The sequence below is a fragment of the Ochotona princeps genome, chromosome 15 (assembly GCF_030435755.1).
Source record: "Ochotona princeps isolate mOchPri1 chromosome 15, mOchPri1.hap1, whole genome shotgun sequence".
Classification (NCBI taxonomy): Eukaryota; Metazoa; Chordata; class Mammalia; order Lagomorpha; family Ochotonidae; genus Ochotona; species Ochotona princeps.
In genome coordinates, this window is record NC_080846.1 from 37,538,614 (window position 1) to 37,562,978 (window position 24,365).

The 24,365-nt window shown below is 35.8% G+C and overlaps 1 protein-coding gene across 20 annotated transcripts in view; it reads right to left on the reverse strand.

The window, feature by feature from the left end:
* Nucleotides 1-24,365, reverse strand: part of MGAT4C (MGAT4 family member C) — a 617,011-nt gene that overhangs the window by 7,264 nt on the left and 585,382 nt on the right. For 16 of the 20 annotated variants that reach the window (XM_058673691.1, XM_058673683.1, XM_058673688.1 and 13 more), the window contains 2 exons: nt 11,545-11,673; nt 2,213-2,360 (listed from right to left, as the gene is read on the reverse strand). In XM_058673691.1, coding sequence (XP_058529674.1) covers nt 2,213-2,359 — 147 coding nt within the window. In that variant the 5' untranslated portion in view covers nt 2,360; nt 11,545-11,673. Of the gene's footprint in view, nt 1-2,212; nt 2,361-6,457; nt 6,528-6,883; nt 7,058-11,529; nt 11,674-24,365 lie in introns of those variants that run through there. The other 4 variants (XM_058673696.1, XM_058673690.1, XM_058673695.1 and 1 more) reach the window with 4 other exon arrangements.

Consider the following 24,365-nt stretch of genomic DNA (forward strand, 5'->3'; position numbering starts at 1 on the left):
TCAGGAAGGGAAGTGTGTTAAAAGTAAACTCATTCTACCGCAGCAGGAGGCCAGTTTCCCAGGCATGTTATGCATTTTAGAAGAAAATTTTTATGACATTTAACATTAATGGAGGAAAAAGTCACAAATATTCATACATATATCAAACCTTAAGATACAGTTCAGCTCAACATTTAATTTAATTAAAAAGCATCTAGCAAATCATGAACATTTAAATAACAAATACATTGCCTTGGAATTTATCAAAGAAAGGGTTTCTGATATTTAATAATTGCTTTAACTCATTTTTCCAAGTTAGTATAGGTATTTAAAAATAACCATTTTTTTGCGCCTGGACTAATATGCAAATATCACTAAACACATGCCTAAGATTCTCAGAGAAATCTCAATGAGTGTTCTTTAGAAGAAATTTGTAGTAATACTTCGTGCATTAGGAATAATGTTTGATGTAACTCTGTAAACATTCACAATACAGGGGAGTATTGGGTTTCTTAACATTTTACGATAAATTTAAAGAGACGGTGCAACAAAAAATACATGTGAGCATTTGTTGGATAGAATGATCTTTTGGGTTGGTTGAAAATGTTGACTGCATCATAAATGAAATAAATCATTGAATTAAACAGTATTTAACTGGTTACATGTGTTCATTTTACAAGATTTGATTTAATTCTACTAGTAGACATTAATATAAAAGAAATATTTTTATTATAAAATTGAATCTTTATTAACAGAACCTTTAATGAACTATAATCTTTAATTCAATTGATAAAACATTGATATAATACATTATACTACTTTTCCACTGTTAAACTTAAATGTATTAAAATACATAATATTTTTAGGTTTTTTAACTTCATATTTGCCGATGCAATGTTTAGTTAAATTCTGTCCATTTATGATGACTTCAGTCATACTGTTGTGGGTGATAGAATTAAATTATCAACAAAACCTGCAACTAAGAACTAGCAGTAAAGAATGAATCATCCATCAAAAGATTAATGATACATAACCTGTGGTACATCTACTCCACGGAATACCACTTAGTCATTAAAACGAATGAAATTTTACTCTTTGCAACACATTGATTCCCAATAGAGACCATTATGCTTAGTGAAATAAACCAATTCACAAATGGCAAATATCATATGTTTTTTCTGGTGTAAGGCAAGATTTATGCAAAATACAAAACAGATACATAGGCATGTAAGTATATGCATATATTCTCATAGGTGAATTGTAAAATGGATATTGCCATATTAGGAAGTGCAGAAACACTGCAGTAGGTATCTTTATGCCAGAATAAAAGGAGGACTCCCAGTGAAACTGCTAAATATAATTTGAGAATACTCAGTTTTTACCATTGGTTATACCTATAATGCCATGATGCACTTAAATAGCAGAATGTGGACTTGTGACTGCTGTTGAAGAACTGTATTACTGTAATAATATGAGGGAAAAAGTGGCGGGAGGAAGTGGAGGTGGAGATGGGAAACTATACCTATAAAACCGTATCATGGAAAAAAATAACAATTACAAATACCAACAAAATATTAAAGATCATAACACTAACAAAAATCAGAACAAATATCTTGGGCTCAATTCAGGAACAGAAAGCAAATAAACAGAATCTTCTGCATTATTCAAAAAGACATAATGACACAATACAACAAGAAAAAACAGACTAACAAATTATATACATATAACATTGTCACCACTGAGGGCTATTCATGATCTTAATAAAGCAATATTATGTAACTTAACCTTTATTTATTTGTTTAAGTGAAATAGCAAAGCAATATTTTTAACAATGAAAATTTGAAAATTTAAATATGTAGAAAAGCAAAAAAAATAAATAAAACTTCTAAAGTTCAATTTGTGTATTTTATACATCCTAAATTAAAGCTCCCAAATCTTAATGCATTTATTTATTATTAATTCATTATGGTGATATTGTCTAACTTCTTTATAATTAGATGCACATATCTGAATTGTAACATACATGGCATTAAAAATGTTGGAACGTAAATCAAAACAAGTGCAATGTTAGGAAAGTGTGACTAATTTAAGCAATAGAAAAAAATACATATTTCAACTTTTTTCAAGCTAAGGCTATTCAACAATCATGGTTTGAAGTGAGGTTACAAACAATACTAGTTCTAGTCTGACTTCTACTTTTCTTCAAATAAAATAATCAGTACTCAAAACGTACCAGGACATAGGTATCCTCAATGTACAAGTTCATAAATAGAAGGAAAATGACAAGAACTCCCAAGAATGATACCACAGAACGTTTTCGCAGGCATCTCATTTTATCCAGCATTTGAAAAATCGGCTTCATTTGAGGAAATTTAAACATCCTGTTCAAAAGAAGCATATGATTACACTTGGTTTTAGATACAAATTTTATCTTCATCATATGTATAAAAGCCAGACCTTTATAGAAATAATTCCACACTTCAATTGTTAAAAATACATTTTTTTCAATTTCACACCTCAGGTTGATAGATGATTGCACATGTTATCTATTCCACAGAACATATTATTTATATATAGTAACATGAGGTAAATGCTGTGGTTTGTATTGATACAGACTGGAACAAAATAAAAACCAAGCCTTAGTGTTATTGACCCAAAAAATTAGCTTCCACAATAACAATATAAGAAAAAATAAGACTTTATCATATGTGAAATAAAGAAAGCATAGAAAGGTACATTCTCTATGTTCTCACATGTGTAAGCTAAAAACCACTTAGGAAGGATATAGAGAAAAGAGATCACAAATGTTCAGTAAAAACAAAATAAATTCACCAGAAATATGTAAGAAAATTCTCAAATATTTGCACATAAGCAAATTAAGAAATATCTGAAATAACTCATGTTTCTAAGAAAAAAGACATTAGAAATATATTGTGTACAGAATAAAATTGAAATAGAAAACTTATCAAAACGTGGTGATGCAGGCAGGGCTCTACTTTAATAGAAATAAACCATATTAACTGCTTACATAAGGGAAAAAAATCTAAAATCTATTATCTGAATTTCTGAAGTGAGGAAAAGCAAACCAATCTAATAAACAGAAAAAGTTTCAAATAAGGAAATAACTAAGCAAAACAAAACAAAACAGAGAAGAGCTAAAGCAAAAAATTACAGTAGAGCAAAGATGAATGAAGATGTGTATTTGGACTAATGTTGAAGCCACCAGTTGGGATGCTGCCATCTCACACTGGAACTCGCACTAGGTTCTGGCCAACTTCCAGGTGATTTGGATTCTGGGAGGGAGCAGTAATTGTTCAGGTGGTTGCATCTATGCCACCCATGTGGGAAACCTGGAAGGAATTTTTGGCTTTTGACTTTGGAATTATGAGGCATTGACTGCTCTTGAAAAGTAAGCCAGCAAATAAAACTCCCTTCCTCATCTTGCCTCCTCTTTTTCTCCCCACTCCCTCTCTCACACACATAGCCGTTGATAAATATTAAAAATTAAAAACAGAAACAATAAAACTAAATTCTGTTTCAGCGATGGATACAAAATAAATTGATTCTCCTCCAGCAAATTTGATCAAGTAAAAGAAAGGAGAAAATATTATTGGTATTATAGGTGAACAGGTAACAGTGCTAAAGATTCTGCAGACACTAACAGGCCAACAGAAGGTTGTTTTTAAAAACACTAATTTTTGGTAACATAGATAAAATGGATTACTCATTTGCAATTTATTAATTAATATGAGAAGGGGATCTGTAATCCTATATTTACAGCAGCACAATCTACAATAGCAAAGTCATGGAAACAAAACAGATGTGCGTCCAAGGAAGACTGGTTAAAGAAACTGTGGTACATCTACTCTATGGAATATTATTCAGCTATTAGGAAGAATGATATTATTCTATTTAAAACCAGGTGGTCCCAACTAGAGGCTATTATGCTCAGTGAAACAAGTCAATCACAGCAGAACAAACACCATATATTCTCTCTCCTATAAGGAAGCCAACATGGAAAGTGTAACTCCAACAGTCCAATCTATACTGGTTTTTTTTTCTCTCTTTTTTTTAAGTTTTATTTATTTATTTATTTTTGATTGTCTGTTTGCTCTTTTGGCTGTATCTCATATGTTTTGATGTTTTTATGTCAGCTTGCTTGCTTCCAAATAAGCTCTTTTCTCAAGTAGAATTCATCAAGTGCTCATGAAGTATATGATGGCATCATCTTTCCCAAGAGACTTCTGTGTTTCCTTTTAGTAAAGCATGTGTTGCTTACTCAGTGGCACATTATTTTATCAGGGTGCTGCAATGTGTTGTTGATGCTGTTGTTGTTGTTGAGCTCGATGTGGCTGTTATGAAATGATATCAATCCGAAAAACAGTAATATTATTGCAACCCCAAACAGCCTGTATCTCATACAATAAGATATTGTGAAGTAACCAATGATATGAGGCAGATTGCTTATGACCTACATCAAAGAATTGTAAAACCTAATGTACTTGTAAGGCCCCATGATACTTGGGAATGGGGAGGGAGAGCAGAGAAATCTTACATCACCCTAGAAGGTGTGAGGAAGATGGGAAATATAACCTATCAGGATCATAACTGGTAACTCACAGACAACAGACTCGAATTAGCATTAGACAATAGCAAAACTACAAAGGCATATGGGGGAATCAGGAGTAATCCTAACAACCTCTTAACAGGAGGTCATACGCATAGAGCAGGGGGGGACCCTAGAGTGGAGCAGGCGGACAGGAGGAGGCTTTTATCCCAATCCTGAAGACTCCCAGATCCTCACCAAGGAGCACCAAGGACTACATCCCTACTGCCAAGGAGACCACGGGAAATTGGAGTGCCTTCGGAGACCAAGAACTCTGAGGTCAACCACCCCCATTTGGATCTACCACATGGGATGGAAGAAGCCCAAATCCTGCCTAGCAGGTTCCAAGGTCATCGGAACAACAACCAGGATCCCTGAGCGGTCCGCAGAAACAGAAGAACAGTAAACTTCCTTCGGGACTAGGGAGAGGAGCTTTCTCTGGTCCTTGCCCGCTTCCAACTTTGGGTCCCCACCCCCCTCTCATAATAACCATCAGGAGCGCTCCAGAAACCCCTCAAAACAAACAAACAAACAAACAAACAAAACTAGAATAGATAGAGAACAACAAGGAAAGCTTAGAACCAGACAGGAAACGGTCAGCGGGGATGCACTTATACCTCACTGGGTGGGACACAAAGATTAGTTACTCCTCACTGGGGTATGGAAGATTTCTCTGCACACCCCTCCTAAACATGCTCACCTAAACTGTTGACATATATCCTGTTAGAATTATAGAGTTAGACCACCCGAAAAACAGCCAGGTCAGCGAAATCATGCTTCAATGCTATAAACTGCTAAAGACTAAAATTAAAATAGGCACGAGACAGCTGAATAGCAATCTAAGCCATTTTAAGGTGTATAGAATACGGTTGAATGTAAACCAAAATTGAAATGTCTATGAAGAAGTCACAGGTTGTGGTTGAGAACCTGCATTTTCCTATTAACATATTGGTTAATCAATACCATGTCAATTAATGCCATAATGTTGTAAATGGTTGGAAATATTATGTTGGGACTTTTAATTGATTGGAATGATACCCTGCCAGCTCTACCTTCAGACCAGAGATGGTCTCACCAAGAAATCATTGAACTTACCAGGACAATAAGATGCTGGACTTTATGCTTGGTAAATACCTCCAATGAAAGAATGTCAACTGAATTTGAACTATGGAAATGCAACAAGGTGGAGCAATCCACCGTGGGGGGAGGGTTTTGGGAGGAGCGGGGGGGAATCCCAGTGCATAAAAAAATGTATCACATAATGCAATGTAATTAGTTTTAAAAAAAGAAATGCAATAAAAATATATATTAAAAAATAAAAAAATAAAAACACGAATTTTTTGTAATATAGATAAAATGGATTAATCATTTGCAATTTATTAATTATCCTAGAAATTAACCCAGCTCACTGAATAAATAGCTCATGTAATTTTATATCTATTAAATTTAATTTATAATTAAAAATAGTCCAAAATAATATTCCAAGTCCAGATGGCTCCCTTTGTTAGCTGTACAAAATATTTCGAGAATAAAATAATATCAACTCTATAGAATCTCTTCCAGTGAGTAGAAGAATAAATAATTCATGTTCTCTGGATCTAGTGAAACATTTGAATGTTATTTGACAGCATTTTCACTCATTTAATGAATAATCGGTAAGAGAAAATGTATAATAAACGAAGACACTCAAGATGGCTTTATATGGAAAAGACACCTTGATTTTGACCGTTTGAAGATACCAGAAGCATTTTTAGAAAAGTGACTACATTCCTAGGAGACGGTTGGAGAGATTTTTTCTTTTCATTGTAAAATGTGCAAAAGAAGAGAGACTCATGGAACAACACATAAATGCAGCAGGTAGTAGGGCATTACCTGTGAATTATGTGACTGGCAGGTGGAGGAGAGATGCCGTTTTATCAGAGTGGATTACTGGTGATCTGGTCTGAGGGAAAAGCACATGGTACCACTGACTTTGAGTTTGATCTGAAGAGTTGGCAGGTGCAGGGTGCTCACTTAGTCGAAGGAAATGGTAGAGTATTGAGTCTCTCCCATTCTGTCTCTAAAGCACTCGATTTCAGCTAGCCAAGGCAGAGAACCAACAAGTCTGTCAGGCACACGGTGGGCTCTAGGCACAGCAACCTGCCCCGTTGACAAGGGAAGCTCATAGTACAGAGAACAACAATCCCTATACCCTATGATACAGGGAACTCTGAAACATGATTCTGGGAGTGCTGTGACTGGGTGTTATCTACATAGGACAGGAAAGGCATAGAGAGAGGCTGGGTCTTTGGGGTTCACCTCAGGAAGCTCACAACACCCTCACTGCTGGAAAGGGGTTTTTCAGAGTGATCGGGGCTCACACAGCATCAAGGAGATACTTTGTAAGCCCCATTCACCTGAATGGGTGGGGTGCACAGGCACTGTGACCTCACACTGGGCAGTTTGTTCACTTAGGCTGAGAAAAGGGCTGAGGTTGTGGACACTTCAGCTGTTGTATCCATCCCCTACCCCTACAGGTGATGGAAGAGATCTGCCATGTTCAGGGAGGTGCCAGATGGATTCTTGTCACACCCACAAATCTTGGCCAGTGTGTTCACTGGTTCCACTCAGCACAAATCTCTGGACAACAGCTATAACTGCTGACGTTTTACAAAGGCATAGAGACACATTCCCAAGAACAAAGATTTTAAGGGATAGGAAATAGTGTTTGTCTCTATCCATTATATATATGCAAACACAATAATGCCTGAATATTGACTGTGAAGATGAGGAGTGTGATAAAATAACATAAGAGTGATTAAGAATAATGAGTATAAGATTTCCCCAAAACATAGAGAAACAATCACAGCACTTAAATGCATATATGACATGGACTAGAAATTCCATAAGGGGCTGGAGTGATGGCCGAACTGGATAACACCATGCCTGAGTAGGGACATCCCACCTAGGCACCAATGTGTATCTTGTCTGCTCCAATTCGCGTGCAGCTCCCTGCTTTGGCTAGGAAAAGCAGAAAGCGGGCCCGGCGCAACTGCGTAGTGGTTAAAGTCCTCGCATTGCATGCGCCGGGATCCCACATGGTCGCCGGTTCTAATCCCAGCAGCCCCGCTTCCTATCCAGCTGTCCGCTTGTGGCCTGGGAAAGCAGTCGAGGACGGCCCAAGGTCTTGGGACCCTGTACCCACGTGGGAAACCCAGAAGAGCTCCTGGCTTTGGATCGGCACAGCACCGCCCGCTGCAGTCAGTTGGGGAGTGAATCATCAGACAGAAGATCTTCCTCTCTGTCTCTCCTCCTCTCTGTATATCTGGCTTTCTAATAAAAATAATAATAAAAATATTTTAAAAGAAAAGAAAAGAGAAAAAGAAAAGAAAAAAAAGAAAAGGAAAGAAAAGGAAAGAAAAGAAAAGGAAAGCAAAGCAAAGCAAAGCAAAGCAAAGCAAAGCAAAGCAAAGCAAAGCAAAGCAAAGCAGAAAGGATGGCCCAAAGCCTTGGGACCCTTCTCTCTTCTGAAAAACTTAGCAGTAGCTCCTGGCTCCTTGCTTTACATAGGCTCAGCTCTGGCCATTGCGGCCTTTTGGGGTGAAACAGCATGCAGAAGATCTCCCTGTTTGTTTCTCCATCTCTTAGTGGATCTGTCTTCCCAATGAAAATAAATAAGTCACTATTAAAAAACAAAATTCCACCAGAAAGTAGGTATAAGGAAAAATCAAATGTTAGAAATAAGCCATTAAACACATAAAAAGAAAAAAAACCAGCAGAATGCCACAACAACAGACATGATGATCAGTTACACAAAGTGAGAACATGAGGAAAAGAAGGAGGATGGTAAGAAATTAATTTAAAAGCTAAGAATAATGCTAAGAATTTAAGTGATATCATAAAATGACTTACTGAAGAAGTGAAATAATATTCAACAAAATCACTTATTCAGTGAAATATTGGAATAAAATTTCTCTAATTTAGAGGATAAGATATTCAAGTACAGGAAACACTTTGAACCCCAAAAGACATGATCACAGAAGATCTCTACCATAAAAAATTACAGTCAAACCTTCAAAAGTAAAACATAAAGATCTTGAAATGTGCAGAAGGGAAATGCCAGAATAACTTTAAAGGATAATGCTTTTGATCTAGAAAAAAATGATCCAAAAGTTCGTATAGAAATACAAGAAACCCTGAAAAGATAAAACAATATCAAGTAATAAAATCAAGTAATAAGAGTAAAATCGGAGGCAACACAATAATGATTTCAAGACATGCTATAAAAATTTTATTATCAAAACAGTCTAATACTGACATATTAAATAGACATATGAGCCAATGGGATGGCAGAAATATTGCATAAATTAATTTGTACATGCATGACCAACTGATCTTTGACAAATAAACTAAAATAACTCCTTAAGCAAAAAGCACAGTCTCTTCAATAAAATGGCTTTGGGAAAACCAGATCCCCACAAACAGAGGAATGAATCAAGATTCATACATTAATCTTTTAAAAAATCAATCTATGTGGCATAACTCAATTGGCTAATCCTCTTCCTTCAAGTACTGGCATCTCATATGGGTGCCGGTTCATGTCCCAGCTGCTCCACTTCCCCTCCAACTCCTTGCTTATGGCCTGAGATAGCATAGAAGAATGCCTAAAGCCTTTGGATCCTGCTCCTATGTGGGAGCAAATCCTACATTCGGATCAGCTCAGCGTTGCCTTTCCAAGACACTTTGAAAAAAAAAAAACTTTTAAAAATGTTTTTAAAGACTTATTAGTATAAAAGCAAAATCTTAAAGAAATAAAAATATTTTAAAGATTATCACTAATAAAATAAATCTTTAACAAAAGATTTATTTCTTTTTAGTGGAAAAGAAGATAATACAGGGAAAGAGAGAGGGGTCTTCCATTCACTGATCACTCTCCAAATGGCCCCAACAACTGGAGCCAAGCGCTAGGAGCTTCTTTCTGATTCTCCCACAAGGATGGGTCCATGACCAATGATTTGGGCCATCCTTCTGCTGCTTTTCCAGGTCATAAGCAAGGGATTTGATTAGAAGTGGGGAAGCTGGAATACGAACCAGCACGATATGGGATGCCAGCACTGCAAGCTGAGAATTAGCTTACTGCATCACCCTTCATTTTACTACATTTTTTTGAAAGCTAAATATCCTTTAATGAGATACTAATGATATACATTGAAAAAGAACCATGAAATGAAATCTCACATAGTTATTATAAATGATGATATGGATGTGTGTTTTTGTAAGAAATTTATAAATTATATATTGAACAAACAAAATTCAAGTAAGAATGCAAAGAAAAACTGTGTGTGTCCTCAAATTCAGAATCCATAAAGGTTTATATGTGGATAGCTCATCTTACTTCTGCAGTCTTTTTGATATTTGTAGTATGTTGGGTTCAGATTTAGGGTACAATGGGCCAACCTGCTCCCTGTGATTCAATAGGAGTGGCAGAACGAGTCCTGGTTGCTCCACTAATGCATTTACTCAAAAAGCAGTGAAGGATGGTACAAGTACTTGTGTCCCTGGCACCCATGTGGGAGAGCTGGGTGAAGCCATCGCAAATCAACGAATCAAAAAGCTGTTTTTTTGAGAAGATAAATAAAATAGGCACCCCACTGGCCCGTTTGACGAAGAAAAAACAAAAGAAAATGAGAATTAAATAGCATCAAGGATGAAAAAGGCAACATAACAACTGACACTGCAACCAGTAAGAAAATAATTAGACATCACTACAAACAACTGTACTCCAACAAATCAGAAGATCACCAGGAAATGGAAAATTTCTTAGACTCCCACCACTTACCAAAACTTAGCCTAGCGGCAACAGAAGACATTTTATTGCATTTTAATTAAATTATTTCACAAACTTTCTGAAGTAGTTTGAAGGGATTCATAATATGCGTGCATTGGCTCTTGCTCTTCATCAACCATCCACGAATTTGGAGCACATTCATCTTGTAAATTTATGTAATTTCTAATTGCAGGTCTCAAATACCTTTCCTTTACACACTTATCATTACATTGGATTTTTGCTGCATTTGCACCATCAAGAACCAATATTTGGAGCTTTGATAACTTCTACTTTCACTAAAGGAGATACAGCTTTCTTTTTTGATAATTTTTGGAACTATTAGAAATATTAGCTTTATTTCTATATCACCATTTTCCTTCTAGCCCTATTGTGATACATACCAAGCTTTCACATTTATGAGCTACCAATCTTATTAAGTAAAATTTGGTTTATAAACATTGCAAAAGATGAATGAATACTGTCTCAAATTCTATTAGGAAAATAGGATAGTTAGATTCTTATCACGTAATAATGTGAGATAAAATCCTCCCTGCTAAATTATATTCTGAATGAAAACACATTATTTCATTTTTTATTACACATACATAATTCAGTCAAGTAATTGCAAAATATATTTTTACACTATCAAGCTCATATGACATTGTAGTTTAGAGTATTTGTCTGTCTCTGCATTTATTTTCTTCCTGATCAAGCTCTAATCAGGCTTCCCTCTGCACAAACTAGCCTTAGAACCTCCATACGTGATGACTCTCATTATTAAATTTGATTTCTTATTCACCTGATCACTCCTGCTTAGAATCAATAAGGATTTAAGACAAAATTACCTTACTTTCTAAATGATTTTCCAATTTTTAATCAACAACTTGATGCTTGGCTAAGAACTCACACTCTTCCTTATTCAATTCAAAGTTGAGCCCAACCTCTTCCCCTTAACGCAAAATTCCACTGTAACAATTTCTTGAAGTCCCATGAGTAAAATATACTTTGCCACCTCTAATAAGAGTCCTGAATAATCTTTTAAAATAGTTTTACTTCTAGGATTTACATAGGATCAGATTTATTACTGGGCACCCTCCCTCCTACCTGATATGGTTCACTGAGCTTCCCAACTGTACACCTTTGAACCCTGTACCTTCACTCCTGTGTAACTGATGGTGGATCCATTGATGAGTTCCTCTTCTGAGCCAATACTCCAGATGACAGTCTTTTGCAGAGTAAGGGCAGATTTTGTAAATGCTCTAAAAGCTGGATTAGAAGAACCCTAGAGGGAGAGAGGTTTGGTTACATCCTTATCTTCATCCACAATTGGTTTAACATCATGGATAAACAAGTATTTGCAAACAGGTGGGTTGTGGTTTCAGTCTTCATTGATTGAAAGGTACATTTTGAGCTGGAATATGAAGTGTAAATGTTTGTCATTATTTCCAAAGCTGGAAATTTTTCCTGGTTTTATTTAAGGACTATGAGCTGTCCAGTTGACTCCACTTGCACTATGGTCGGGTGGAACTGTATTCTTAAGCTCCTGATTACCACAAGCTTCCCTGACTCTGTACTTCCTTTCGGTGGGAATTTTACTGGAGGGAATTTAGAACTTTGTTTACTTCAAGAAACTAAAGATTCCTCTACATTGGATTTTCTTACTTTCCTTGTTCAATGTTTTATGCTCTTTCTTGCTCATTTACCACTTCTTATCAACTCTTCTGATCCTTTGAATTCTTAGGAAATTTTTAAAACCTGTATTTCTTTTTTAATTAGAATGTCAGATTTACAGAAAGGATAAAGAAGGAGAAAAAGATGTCCCATCTGCTGTTTGACTCTCCAAAGGGCTGTGATGTCTGGAGCTGAGCCCATGTAAAGCCAGGAGCCAGGAGCTGTTTCAGGTCTCCCACTTGGGTACAGGATCCTTAGGCTTTGGGCCATCCTCCATTGCTTTCCAGCCAACAGCAGGTTGCTGGATCAGAAGTGAACCAGCTGGAATCGTTTGAATTGTGTAACATATGTCCCTTCAGCACCCTTCCTTCTTCTATTCCTCTTCTGCCACTCATCCTTTCCCTTTCCACTCCAGCTCCTCCGTTTAGGGACTCCACAGTCATTAGCACTTTGAAGGGACTCAAGAACTCACAAAAACAATTACATAAAATTTAAAATAAAAAAAGACTGGAAATTGATCATTTAATGAGACTTTGGAGGTATACAGACAGGTTCTTGATATCTTGTGCCTCAAACGTAGACACTGACTTCATAATTTCACAAATCTGGATCATAGTAATTCTTTCTTTAAAGGTTTTATCTATTTATTTGAAAAACAGTGTAAGAGAAACAGAGAGAGAGACAGTGAGGGGAAGCAAAAGGGAGAGAGGGAGAAGGAAGTGGGAGAGAAAGAGAGAAAGAAAGATAATTCATTTTTTGTCCATTATAAACTATATTTTATAGTATTGGTTTAATAAAACCAGCTTTACCCTTTAAGCTAGTGACATTCAAGATAATATGAGTATTTATTTATATTGTGTGTAGGCTCACTAGTTGAATATGACAATGTTATATTCATTGAATGATTAAGTTATAGAAATTATAAAAATGTTAGGGTTTATTTTGTGCTGTGTGACACAGTACAATGAGTGTTGCTTCTTGTCCTGGATCTTCTGCCTCCAACTCAGATCCCTATTTATGTTCCTGGGAAAAGCAGCCGAAAGTGTTTAAGTGCCTTGGTACTTCCACCCACATGGGAAACAATATGGAGTTTCAGGCTATCAGCCTGGCACAAGCCTGGGTGTTGAGGCTAATTTGATGACTTACCAGCAAATTAACTTTACCTGCCAGCAACATTCCACATATTCATTTTTATTGTTTATGTGTGCTAATTGAAGACAGTGCCACTTGTTAGTTTTATTGTATAATAAAGTGAAACATTTTGTAACTGCAATAAATCAAAATCTTTTAAGATATTAATGATGCCACTGAAAAAAAATAATGTTGACACTGTGGACAATTAGGAAACATGTAGCAAAACTGGGTAACTAGTTCGTGTCAAGGGAGCCTTAGACATGCAGCCTGTATTAATACTAGATTTCATAAATGGCACACAATTTTAGAAGTTACACAATTCGAGAGCACATACGCTGAAACTTTTGAACCATCTGCTTACAGTAACTACCTCATATGTATGTACATATATGCATATCTATGGAAACAGACTGCCACTGTAATGATAGTGTAAGTATTGTTTACCTCATATCATGGTACACAGAGGCAGAGAAAACATTAGCTATAAATTCTTCATGTCATTTTTTCTTTGAAGTAAGTACTATGTGGAGTGTTCTCTGTTGGTTTTTATTATCTGAAGTTGAGATTAAGTGATGAATTACTACCTAGTAGAGGTGTTTGCTAAGAATGCAGAAGCTTGAGTGTGATGTCACGTATTCTTTAGGCTTCTTAAATTTGCTTGGCCCAAATGAAACAAACTACTAAATATGAATGAACAGACTAATCTTCTTCTAGTCTTTTGGGGTCAAGTATTACTTCCCCAAATATAGATGTTTCTAGGTTCTGTAAGGGTGTGGAAAAAAGAAAAACCAAATTTCTACCCATGTAAATCCATGTGATTGCATATATCTGCTCCAAGACACAAATATGTTACTTAAATTTATTTAATAGTGTAAATGTAAATCAACTGTTATAATGCAAGAATCATTTAAACTTCCAAAATTGCCGGTTTGTATCCAATATTTAATTTCACATGAAGGGAAAAACATCAAAGTGTTGGCAGCCCACTGTTCTGTCTGACAGGTGCTGCAATGTGGATCTGACTTCCATGGCTTGCTCTTTTCTATACTCGCCTAATTTTTCTCTGCTTTGCTTTGTGGAAGACTGAACATGCCCTCAGGGCAATGACCAGTACTTTCTGATGAAGAAAAAGAATGCTGCTGACTTAACAGATGCTTCAGGAAGCCATAAAAATGGAAAACATGATTATCTTCACATTTTGTGTAGAAGGGTCACACATTGACAGGAACAAAATGAAAAACATGATTATCCTTACATTTTGTACAAGTCTCTCACACGTTGATAGGAACAAAAATAATTGTCTTTACATTTCAATTTTTTTTCAGTCTCAAGTTGTAACATCCATTTGTTGTTAAAGATGGAAAATAAGTGAAAAATGATGGAAACCAGACTTACTCCACAGGGCTCACAGCGATTGCTTGTGAGAATCCTGCTTTACTTTAATGTAGTTTGAAAATCAGTGGTGTTGACATGATGTGGGTCTCTTTGCTATACACTGTAAAAACTAGTAAAAAAAAATAGATGAGGACTGGGAAAAAAACAGCAATTTTTTTCAATTTTTGTAGTTAACTAAGACAAGAAAAATTCTAACTCATTTTCTGACATACATTTTAAGATACAATCCTCAGTATAGCTCACTAAGATTTTCCTTTTATTATTACTATTCAGTAACAAACACAGCTAGACTGAAAATAGTGGTAGCAAACACTGTACTATCTGTATGTGTGAACAGAAGTACATAAGTTAACTTTTAAGAAGGAACAGTGGTCCCATGAGTGTGTTGTTGCTATTGTTGTTGTTGGTGGTGGTGGTGGTGGTGGCGGTGGCATGGCATGGTATGGTATGGTACGATAAGAAAAAAGCAATAGTAATGACGGCCATCACTCTTTAAAAGGGCTGTAACATATTTGGTAAATCCTCCAGATAACCCATAAGGTAACTTAGAATATAGTTGTTTTTTAAAACACTTCTTTGTATTAGAAAGTCTGATATACACAGAGAAGAGACAGAGAGGAAGATTTTCCATTTGCTGATTCACTCCTCAAGTGGCCGCAGTGGCTGGAGCTGAGCTAAACTGAAGCCAGGAGCCTGGAGCCTCTTTTGAGTCTCCCACATGACTGCAGGGTCCCAAGGCTACAAGCAGGGAGCTGGATGGGAAACAGGGCTGCTGGGATTAGAACTGGTACCCATGTGGGATCTCTGCGCATATAAGGTAAGGACTTTGGCTGGCCACTAGGCTACCGTGCTGGGCTGCTAGTTATTATTTTTATATGACAAAAAAAATATGGAAATTGAGGCTGAGATAACTTCAGCAGGCATATGAATAAATACCACCTTGGATTTAACCATAGACCTGACTAAAACTATATTCATGCAACGATGTGGGAGATTGATCCTGATTCTCTGCCTGCTTAACTTGTGTGGGAAGTCATAAGATCGCTACACATTGTAACCCTTGGAGAGCCCTCAACAATGGTCTTGGCTCAACAAGACCTCAACCTGGCCTGATCACTGGCCATACAGTTCTCTCTTCTCTGTCCTTGGACAAGCTGTGCTGGGACATCCCTGATAAGTAACTCTGAGAAGTCACTGTGGTTCCACATTGCCTGCCAGCCACATGTGTTGTGCATGACCGGCAGCTGAACCACAGCCACACATGGTGAACTTGACCTGTGGCATACCTGCCAGCATGCATATTGTATGTGACCTGCTACATGACTGGAGGATCCAGAGAGACAGAGATACCTTCTAGCCAATTGTACTGTCATTGTTGGGAGGGATGACTGTCAGGAAAAGCCCTTCTGCCTTCCACTTCCTTAGTGTACATAAGTTTGTGCTTGCTTGATAATAAACAGACAAAATGCCCATCAGCAGAGGATTGGATAAGAAAGCTATGGTTCATCTACTCCATGGAATGCTACTCAGCTATTAAAAAAAACAAAATGCAGTTCTTTGTGGCCAAATGGACCAACCTGGAAACCATAATGCTAAGGGAAATGAACCAATCCCAAAAGGTGAGATACCACATGTTTGCCTTAATTTAAGATGATATGATGTTAAGCATAACATGTTATGTTATGGATGTTATGTCATATGTCATATATAAACTAAAATTGAACTGTGAATGGGGGGGGGTCACAGAAAGTGGTTAAGAAATCGCATTTATTTTTAACATGTTGACTGCTCAATACCATGTCAATTAATTCCATAACGATGTTAATTGTTGCAGATGGTATGTTAGTGGTTTTATTTGACCGGGAAGATACTCTGCTGTCTCTGCCCTCAGACCAGAGAGGGTCTACCCAATAAATAGTTGGACTTGACTGGACTATAAGATGTTGGACTCTATGCTTGGCATATACTTGCAAAGAGGGAATTTCAACTGAACTTGAACTGTGGTTATGCAACAAGGTGGAGGAACCCACCATGGGGGGGAAGGTAGGGGGAGAATCCCAGATTCTATGTAATTACAACACAATGTAATTAATGAATAAATTTAATAAAAAAATAAACAGACATCCTCAATCCAACTGCTGAGGAACACTGCTGACTCATCCTCTTGGTGGTTGTGGGGTCCTGCTGGTCAGAAAACCTCCAAGATAACAGTCTATACTATAGTTTATTGAATATTAATAATTCTGTTTTGTTCATCAATATAAACAGATAATTTACGGGATGCTTACCTTCCTCCAGAGTATGATGCACAGGTACAATGACTGTTGGAGTGTACCATTATATTGGTTCAATAATATTACTGCACAGTTTCATATGATAAAAGATCAGATAAACTTTGAGTTTGCTGGTAGAATTATGCTTCAACGCTATAGACTGCTAAATACTAAAATGAGGATAGACAAAAGACAGTTGAATAGTACCTTATAGCCATTTTAAGGTGTATAGAAGCTGGTTTTATATAAACTAAAATCGAAATGTCAATGAAGTAGTCACTGGATGTGGTTAAGAACTTGCATCTTGTAATATATTGGTTACTCAATACCATGTCAATTAATTCAATAATGTTGTAAATTGTTGTTGATGTTATGTTGGGGCTTTTAATTGATCAGGATGATATTCTGCCAGCTCTACCTTCAGACCAGAGATGATCTCCTGGACTTTTTGCTTCGTATATAATTTCAATGAAAGAATCTCAACTGAATTTGATCTGTAATACCGCAACAAGGTGGAGGAATCCACCATGGGTGGAGGGCATGCGGAGGGGATGGGGGGATCCCAGAGCCTATCAAACTGTGTCACATAATGCAATGTAATTAATGAAAAAAAAAAGAATCTTAACATTTTTTCTGTATCTTAAAAATCTTCAGGAATAAACATGTGTAATATATGTCAATAAAGTACTGTCACATATTATCTTGTAAATAAAACAAGTAAGTCCATATTAGTTCTTTTTTACAATTATGTATGGTGTTACTTTTCCTTTGTACCCTTGTATTTCCTAGTTATTTTTTCTACATATACTATGTGATCAAATTTATGCAAAATCACAGAGAGCTAGAATATTAGAAGGAATTATATCTTTTAAAGGAAAAAAACTGTGTTCAGAACCTGTTTTTGAATTCTTTGGTCCCATTTCATAATTTAAAGAATTAGTTTCTACATTAATTTTACAAAAGGGATTAAATGCATTCACAGAAAGACTTACTACTGTACTCTAATATCTGATTAGACACTATAGGCCACAAAATTGAATAATATGTACAATAAGTTAGAAATAGTTTCAGGTTGTTTAGAGATGTAATTCATCCCTAAGAAGAAGGCTGTCATTAACCATTCTATAACCTATGTCTTGCGACATGGAAACAGGCATTTTCATAGCTAAAAGACAAACTGAGAAGCCATATCATTCACATTTTTTTGAAATGTGTAGTAAAATCTCCATTTGAATTATTGGCCACATTTCTTTGTCTATAAATAGTTATGTTGTCTTCAGTGACTTGCACTTTGCCCATTAGAAGATATTCTTTTTTTGCACACTCTGTGATCATTGCTACAAATTCCACATTATGTGATAATAATTATCCTGTATGTAAAAAATAAAATATATGAGTATGTATATACTACTTACATTTGCAATAAATACAGGAAAATTTTAAAATTATAAAATATTGAAATTTTTAACATGGTGCTAGAAGCATGAAGAAAAAAGCATATCACACGATATATAACTATTCTTAACATAAAATATTTTAATTAAAGACAAATCATAAAACTTTGTGACAACTAAATTTGAAACTTTCAATTCACAGACATATGCTAGTTATATTAGTCCTTGTTTGACAATCTTGATTTGTTTGAGTTACCCTCAGTGAGAAGCAGAAATAACACTGTCCTTTTTTTGGATACAGATTTCTTAAATGATCAAGTGTTTTTTCCTAAGGAAATAAGAGGATTTCAAAATAGAAATATTAACACAGTTTTATTACTAGTTCTTTAGGCATGATTTCTACACTAACCTTTCAGTTTCCTTTTTCATTACCCTATTGTATGTCTTTATTGATTAGGAGGAGATGGTCTGGGTGTATAATGAAATTCTCTAATGAAAAAACTCATGTGAGAGGAAATTAATAATTTCAACAGTGGAAGCCAATTTTCCTCTGTCAAATATTTTAATCTATTTTACATTATTTCCCCTTTGTCTCTGAAACATCATTGATTTATGACATTACACAGGTAATCTATTAGAATGAAATAATCACATAAAATATATCTCTCCAAGGCGAACCTCTAGTGGTCTAATAATAAAATACTGATATTTCTATATTCAATAACTAAAGATGCAACTTGAGGATGAAGCAGTTTTACAAATACCTTAGTGCTGAGAAACTTATACAATGAAATTCCCATATGTTGTCGTGAAACTTTCTTAATTGATGAAGCTAACAACCTGTTACTGAAAGCTATGAAAAGCAGCAAAAATTCACATCTTAGCGAGAATTTTTTCCCTGATAGCCACCATGTTATGTGTCTTTTTACATGCATTATTCATTTGTATTTTCTAGGACTCCAATTCTTATAACAATTATAAAGAAAAACAAAAGAAAGAAGCTTTAAAAATGTCAAGGATCTCATGGTTTATGGTGGTGAAAGGTGCACTTATATTCTGTGGTCGTAGACATTAGCATTGTTTCCTGATATGGAGAATATGATTCTTTAACAATACAACCTCAATTTCCTGTATACTTCCTCATATTCTGTAGCTTGTACATAGTCAATGTAATTGTACATTAAATAATAGTGGCTTATAATACAATAGATATGCTCTACAGTTGTGATAATATGTTACAGACACAAGCACATTATACATAGTATACACATATTATATATACATAAAACATGTATGTGTGTATAAATATGTTTAAAAATGACACATACAAATTGAAATAATACCGTATATATTTTTGTCTTATAAGAGTCCATGTCAGCATAATAGGTATAATTTTTTTCTTTTAAATTACTGAACAGTATAGTTGAACCTATACAAAGGATTGTCAAAAAAGATTCTAAAAATCTATGAAATGTAAAATCGAGGCATGGGTTTCAATTTTTGTACCAACATAAACATTTTAAAATTCTATTTCCCACACATTTTTGCAGTACTCTTGTATTTATTTAACCGTCCTCCTACAAAGGTGCATATAATTCAGTTACAGATGTTTTCTATCACAAAATGCCACATCAGGAGTCATGCAATGTGCGTTTGTGTATAGGTTTTGGGCATAATCCTGTAAGTGACACTGGCAGAGCAAAGGGCAGGCATGTTTATGACAAATACTGCCAGCATTCTAAAAGTTAATAATGTGTCTTCCCTTATACTATGTAACATTGTTACAAGTGCTTCAGTGTTTGTTGTCAGCATCTCAAGTAGATCTCATACCATCTCCAATAAACTGAAGCAGGTCTGAGCCATTGCTGCTGACAGTTTAGTTAAATAAGCTTTTTTAGCTCTTCCAAACTGTGTGTTTGTAATTTCTTTGGAGTTCATGAGCATTACTGAAAGCACTCCTTTCCAATGGAAGTGACAATAGGAGAGGTTTTTTGTTGTGTGTCAATTACAAATAGGAAGGGAAAATATGGGTGCTTCAATCTGCATTGGGTTGTCTATAAATTCATCATTAACCAGCACCCATTATATTACCAATAAATATACATCCTTAAACAAAATGCAGTAGCAAAGCAAAGCTATGCTGAATCTTTAACCAGAAATCTACAAAAAAAAAGGGATTTCTGACTTTGACATTGCCCCTCACCTTACAATATAATTGAGCATATAGCACAATAAAGAAAAAAAGGGATTCATGGAGACCTAGGATGATTGATTTATGAGTATTTCTTATCCCTAGGCTCTTAAGAAAACTAAGTCTAAAACGCTTCTTAACCCCAGTGTCCTCAAAAAACAAAGGTCAGTAAAAAATTGCTTTCCTGTCGTAATGTAAAAGTGTACAAGATACCATGTGACTGCCCTGCATGATGTCTCAGTGGCTAAATCCTTGCTCCCCTTGAGTTGGTATCCCATATGGGCGATGGATTGTGTCCCAGATGCTCCACCTCCAATCCAGCTCCCTGCTTGTGGCCTGGGAAAGCAGTAGAGGATAGTCCAAAATCTTGGGATCCTGCACCTGCATGGGAGACTCAGAAGAGGCTCATGGCTCCTACTTTTGGATTGGCTTAGTTCCAGAAATTGCAGCCATTTGGTGAGAGAACCAAAGGATGAAAAATAATTCTATTTCTCCTCTCTGTAAGTCTACCATTCCAATTAAAAAAAATGAACAAATAATGGGTTGTGTCCAGATCTGCCTTTTGAAAGACAAATTGTCAATCCTATACATGAATTCTTCTCAGGTACATTGCAAGGAGAAACTAACCAGCTCCTCCGCGTTTTTGGTTTTTCTTAGGAACCAAAGGAAGTTACAGTAACACCCTTTCTCTAGCAAGCTAGATGTACCAAGTAGACTGGATTGCAACTCAGATCTTCTGGTGGGTTTTATCCCTGCCCTCTTGTTGACTGTTAGTTGTTAATTCAGCTTACCTGACTCGTGCTTATCTTTGTTTAATATCTACAAATCCAATGTGTACTTACATACCAAAATGTTAAATTTGTAACTGTTACTAAAGGACTATACTACTGTAATGATATGGGGTAAAATGGTGGGAGGGATGAAAAGGAAGGGTAAGGGGGGAATGCCTATAGCTAAAAAATGCATCATTGAAAATAATAAATCACTGAAAATTTCCTTTGGTCTTTCTCTCTTGAACAGCCTCTCTCCTGACCACTGTGATATGTTTCTGACCTAATAATGCTCTCAGTACTCACTGTCAGCATGGAAACTCTTACATGAGGGAGTTCACACCCATTTCTTAGGAAAAAATATCAACAGAAATTTTAAACAACTAGATTGAAGGTCCTTAAACACCCTCCCAGCAATTTTAACAAGAGATGGAATATCATTTCCAGTATGATCCTGAAGAAGCATCACTAAGGGATGGCCAGCTAAAGGTGGAAGTGGTCCAGGCAAAGCGAAGCTTGGGTTATGGCAATATTGTTCCAGGATGCCGAAGGCACTTTGTTCATCAATTTTCTGAAGGGTTTTATTACTGAGAGTTTCTTTTGTGATAGTCAGTTAAAGTCTTTATATATATAAAAAAATCCTGGGAAAATAATAGAGTCCTTCACACTGTTAATCCTGGTCATCTTTATTCAAATAAGTAGATTTTCTGAATTTTAGGGAAATCATTAGGCTCTGAGTGAGCTTCTCCTTTTGCTTTTTGTTTCCTTTTTTTCCTTCAGTTTATAATGTAAACATGATTACACTGGCAAGGGCCTTGGCTCTCTATTTAGTAAATAAATGGTTGGTGCCATTATTTACAGGAACTCACTGATATGTTTATATTGAGAAGTGATTTCTATTTGTTATTTTTATCTTTTAATTGTATTTTCCACAAATCTGTTAAAGTCCCCTCATACACTTCCGAAAATGTTCCCACCATTTAAAAATATACATTAATGGATGGGCTTAGTGTTTGAAAACACAGGTAAAAGCTCACTTTATTCCTATTGGAAATTCAAAGGAAATGGTTCTAACTTTTTAACTCTTTTCCTATTTTATTTTGTTTGTTTTATATAAAAGTGTGACAGAATTTTAATCCTGATATATAGAGAATTTAGAGGTTAGGAGGAAGATAATTCTATTACAAGTTATCAGGAAATAGGAGGAAAAATTCATTTTACAATTAGGAAATGATAAAATATTTTAATTATGTATATTCATTTATCCATATGTTCACTTTATTTGTAATTTTCATGATTTTTATTTTTTTATTACTTGATCATTCAACTTGTTATATCCAGCACTCTCATTTAAATTTTCTAATAATCATCTGCAATATTTAACATCATGTTAGTCACATAATTGCCATTTACAAAAGATCTTTCTCTTTTTCAGACTTTTATTTATTTTTACTGGAAAGGCAGATTTACAAAAAGAAGAAGAGTCAGAGAGAAAGATCTTTTATCCACTGGTTCACTCCTTAAGTAGCCAGAAGCCTGGAGCTGAGCCAATCTGGAGCTGAGCCAATCTGGAGCCAGGAGACAAGGGCTTCTTCCAGGCCTCATATGAGAATGCAGGGTCACAAGGCTTAAGCCATCCTCTACTGCATTACCAGACCAAAAGCAGGGAGCAGAAAGTGGAGCAACTTGGACACAAAGAGGTTCCCATATTGGATCCTGGCTCATGCAAGGAGAGGATTTAGCTATTTAACCATTGTGTCGGGCCTCATTTCCAAAAGATCTTACATGCAATTAATTAATTAAGCCAACTAGCATCAAAATCTAGATATCTTTAATGAACAAGGAACAAAGATGACAATCAGATAATATCCAATATTATTGGAGAGTACCTCCAAATGATCATGGGAAATGAAATTACAAGATAAAATTTTATTTTGACCAAAAAAAAAAAAAAAAAAAAAACCCAGCAAATTGCAAATAAATGTATACAAGGAATGTTTGAAAGCTTTTCAAAACATTCACACCATAAAGATGCATGGAATTCAATTTATTTTGGACTAAAACAAATGCATCTTTCAATTCCATTTTTTCATAAGCTTTTAAAAGATCTCTCTTATAACATGAAGTTTTAAGTATAAGCTATATCCTGTACTGGGAATTTTATATACTGTGATTGATATAACTTTCATTGAAAATCGTGGGAGTCATTACTATAATTGTTAATTTACACAAGTGGAAATAAGTTGTTACAATTCAATGCTTTGGTAAAAGAAAGACAGATTAAAGATTAAAGATATGTAGAGGAAGGATTTGGATGCAGGCAGTTAATTAATTAATTAATTAATTTTTAAAAACATTATTTTTTTTCAAAAGTCAGATATACAGAGAGGAGGAGAAACAAAGACTTTTCAAGCAATGATTCACTCCCTAACCGGCTTCAATGGCTGGAGTTGAGCCCATCTGAAATCAGGAGCCAGGAGCTTCTTCTGGACCTTCCTAGCATGTGCAGGGTCCCAAAGCCTAGGGCCATCGTTGACTGCTTTCTCAGACCACAAGCAGGGAACTGGATGGGAAGTGGGACCACTAGAATTAGAACCAGCATCCATATGTGATTCCAGCACGTGCAAGGTGAGGACTTTATGCTACTGTGCTGGGCCAGGTTAATTTATTTGTTTAGGAGTGAAGTCAGACACTGTTTTTTATCTATCTATTTATCTATCTAGAATAAAGCAAACACAAAAGAATCAGGTGGGCATTTGGCATAGCGGTGAAGATTCTCCTTGGACTGCCCACATCCTGCATTGATATGCCAGCATTTAATGTCTGTGTCTACTTCCTGAATCCAGCTTCCTGCTAATGCACACCCTGAGATGCGGTAGGTGATGACTCAAATACCTGGGCTCCCACATTAGAGGCCTGTATTTTTGTTCCCAGATTCTCACTTCATCCTGAATATTTAAGTATCTTTCTTTGTGTCTTTTGATCTGTCTTTATATCCCTTTAACAAGAACTGTAGCAGCAACCCCTGCTGCTGCAACAGTCATCTCTCCTCTCTAACTGAGTTTGTTCCCAAGTATCCTCAATGCTCGGCCCCAGCCAGGCAGGTGAATTCACTCACAAAAGCGAGGAGCAGGTTCTCACCCTTC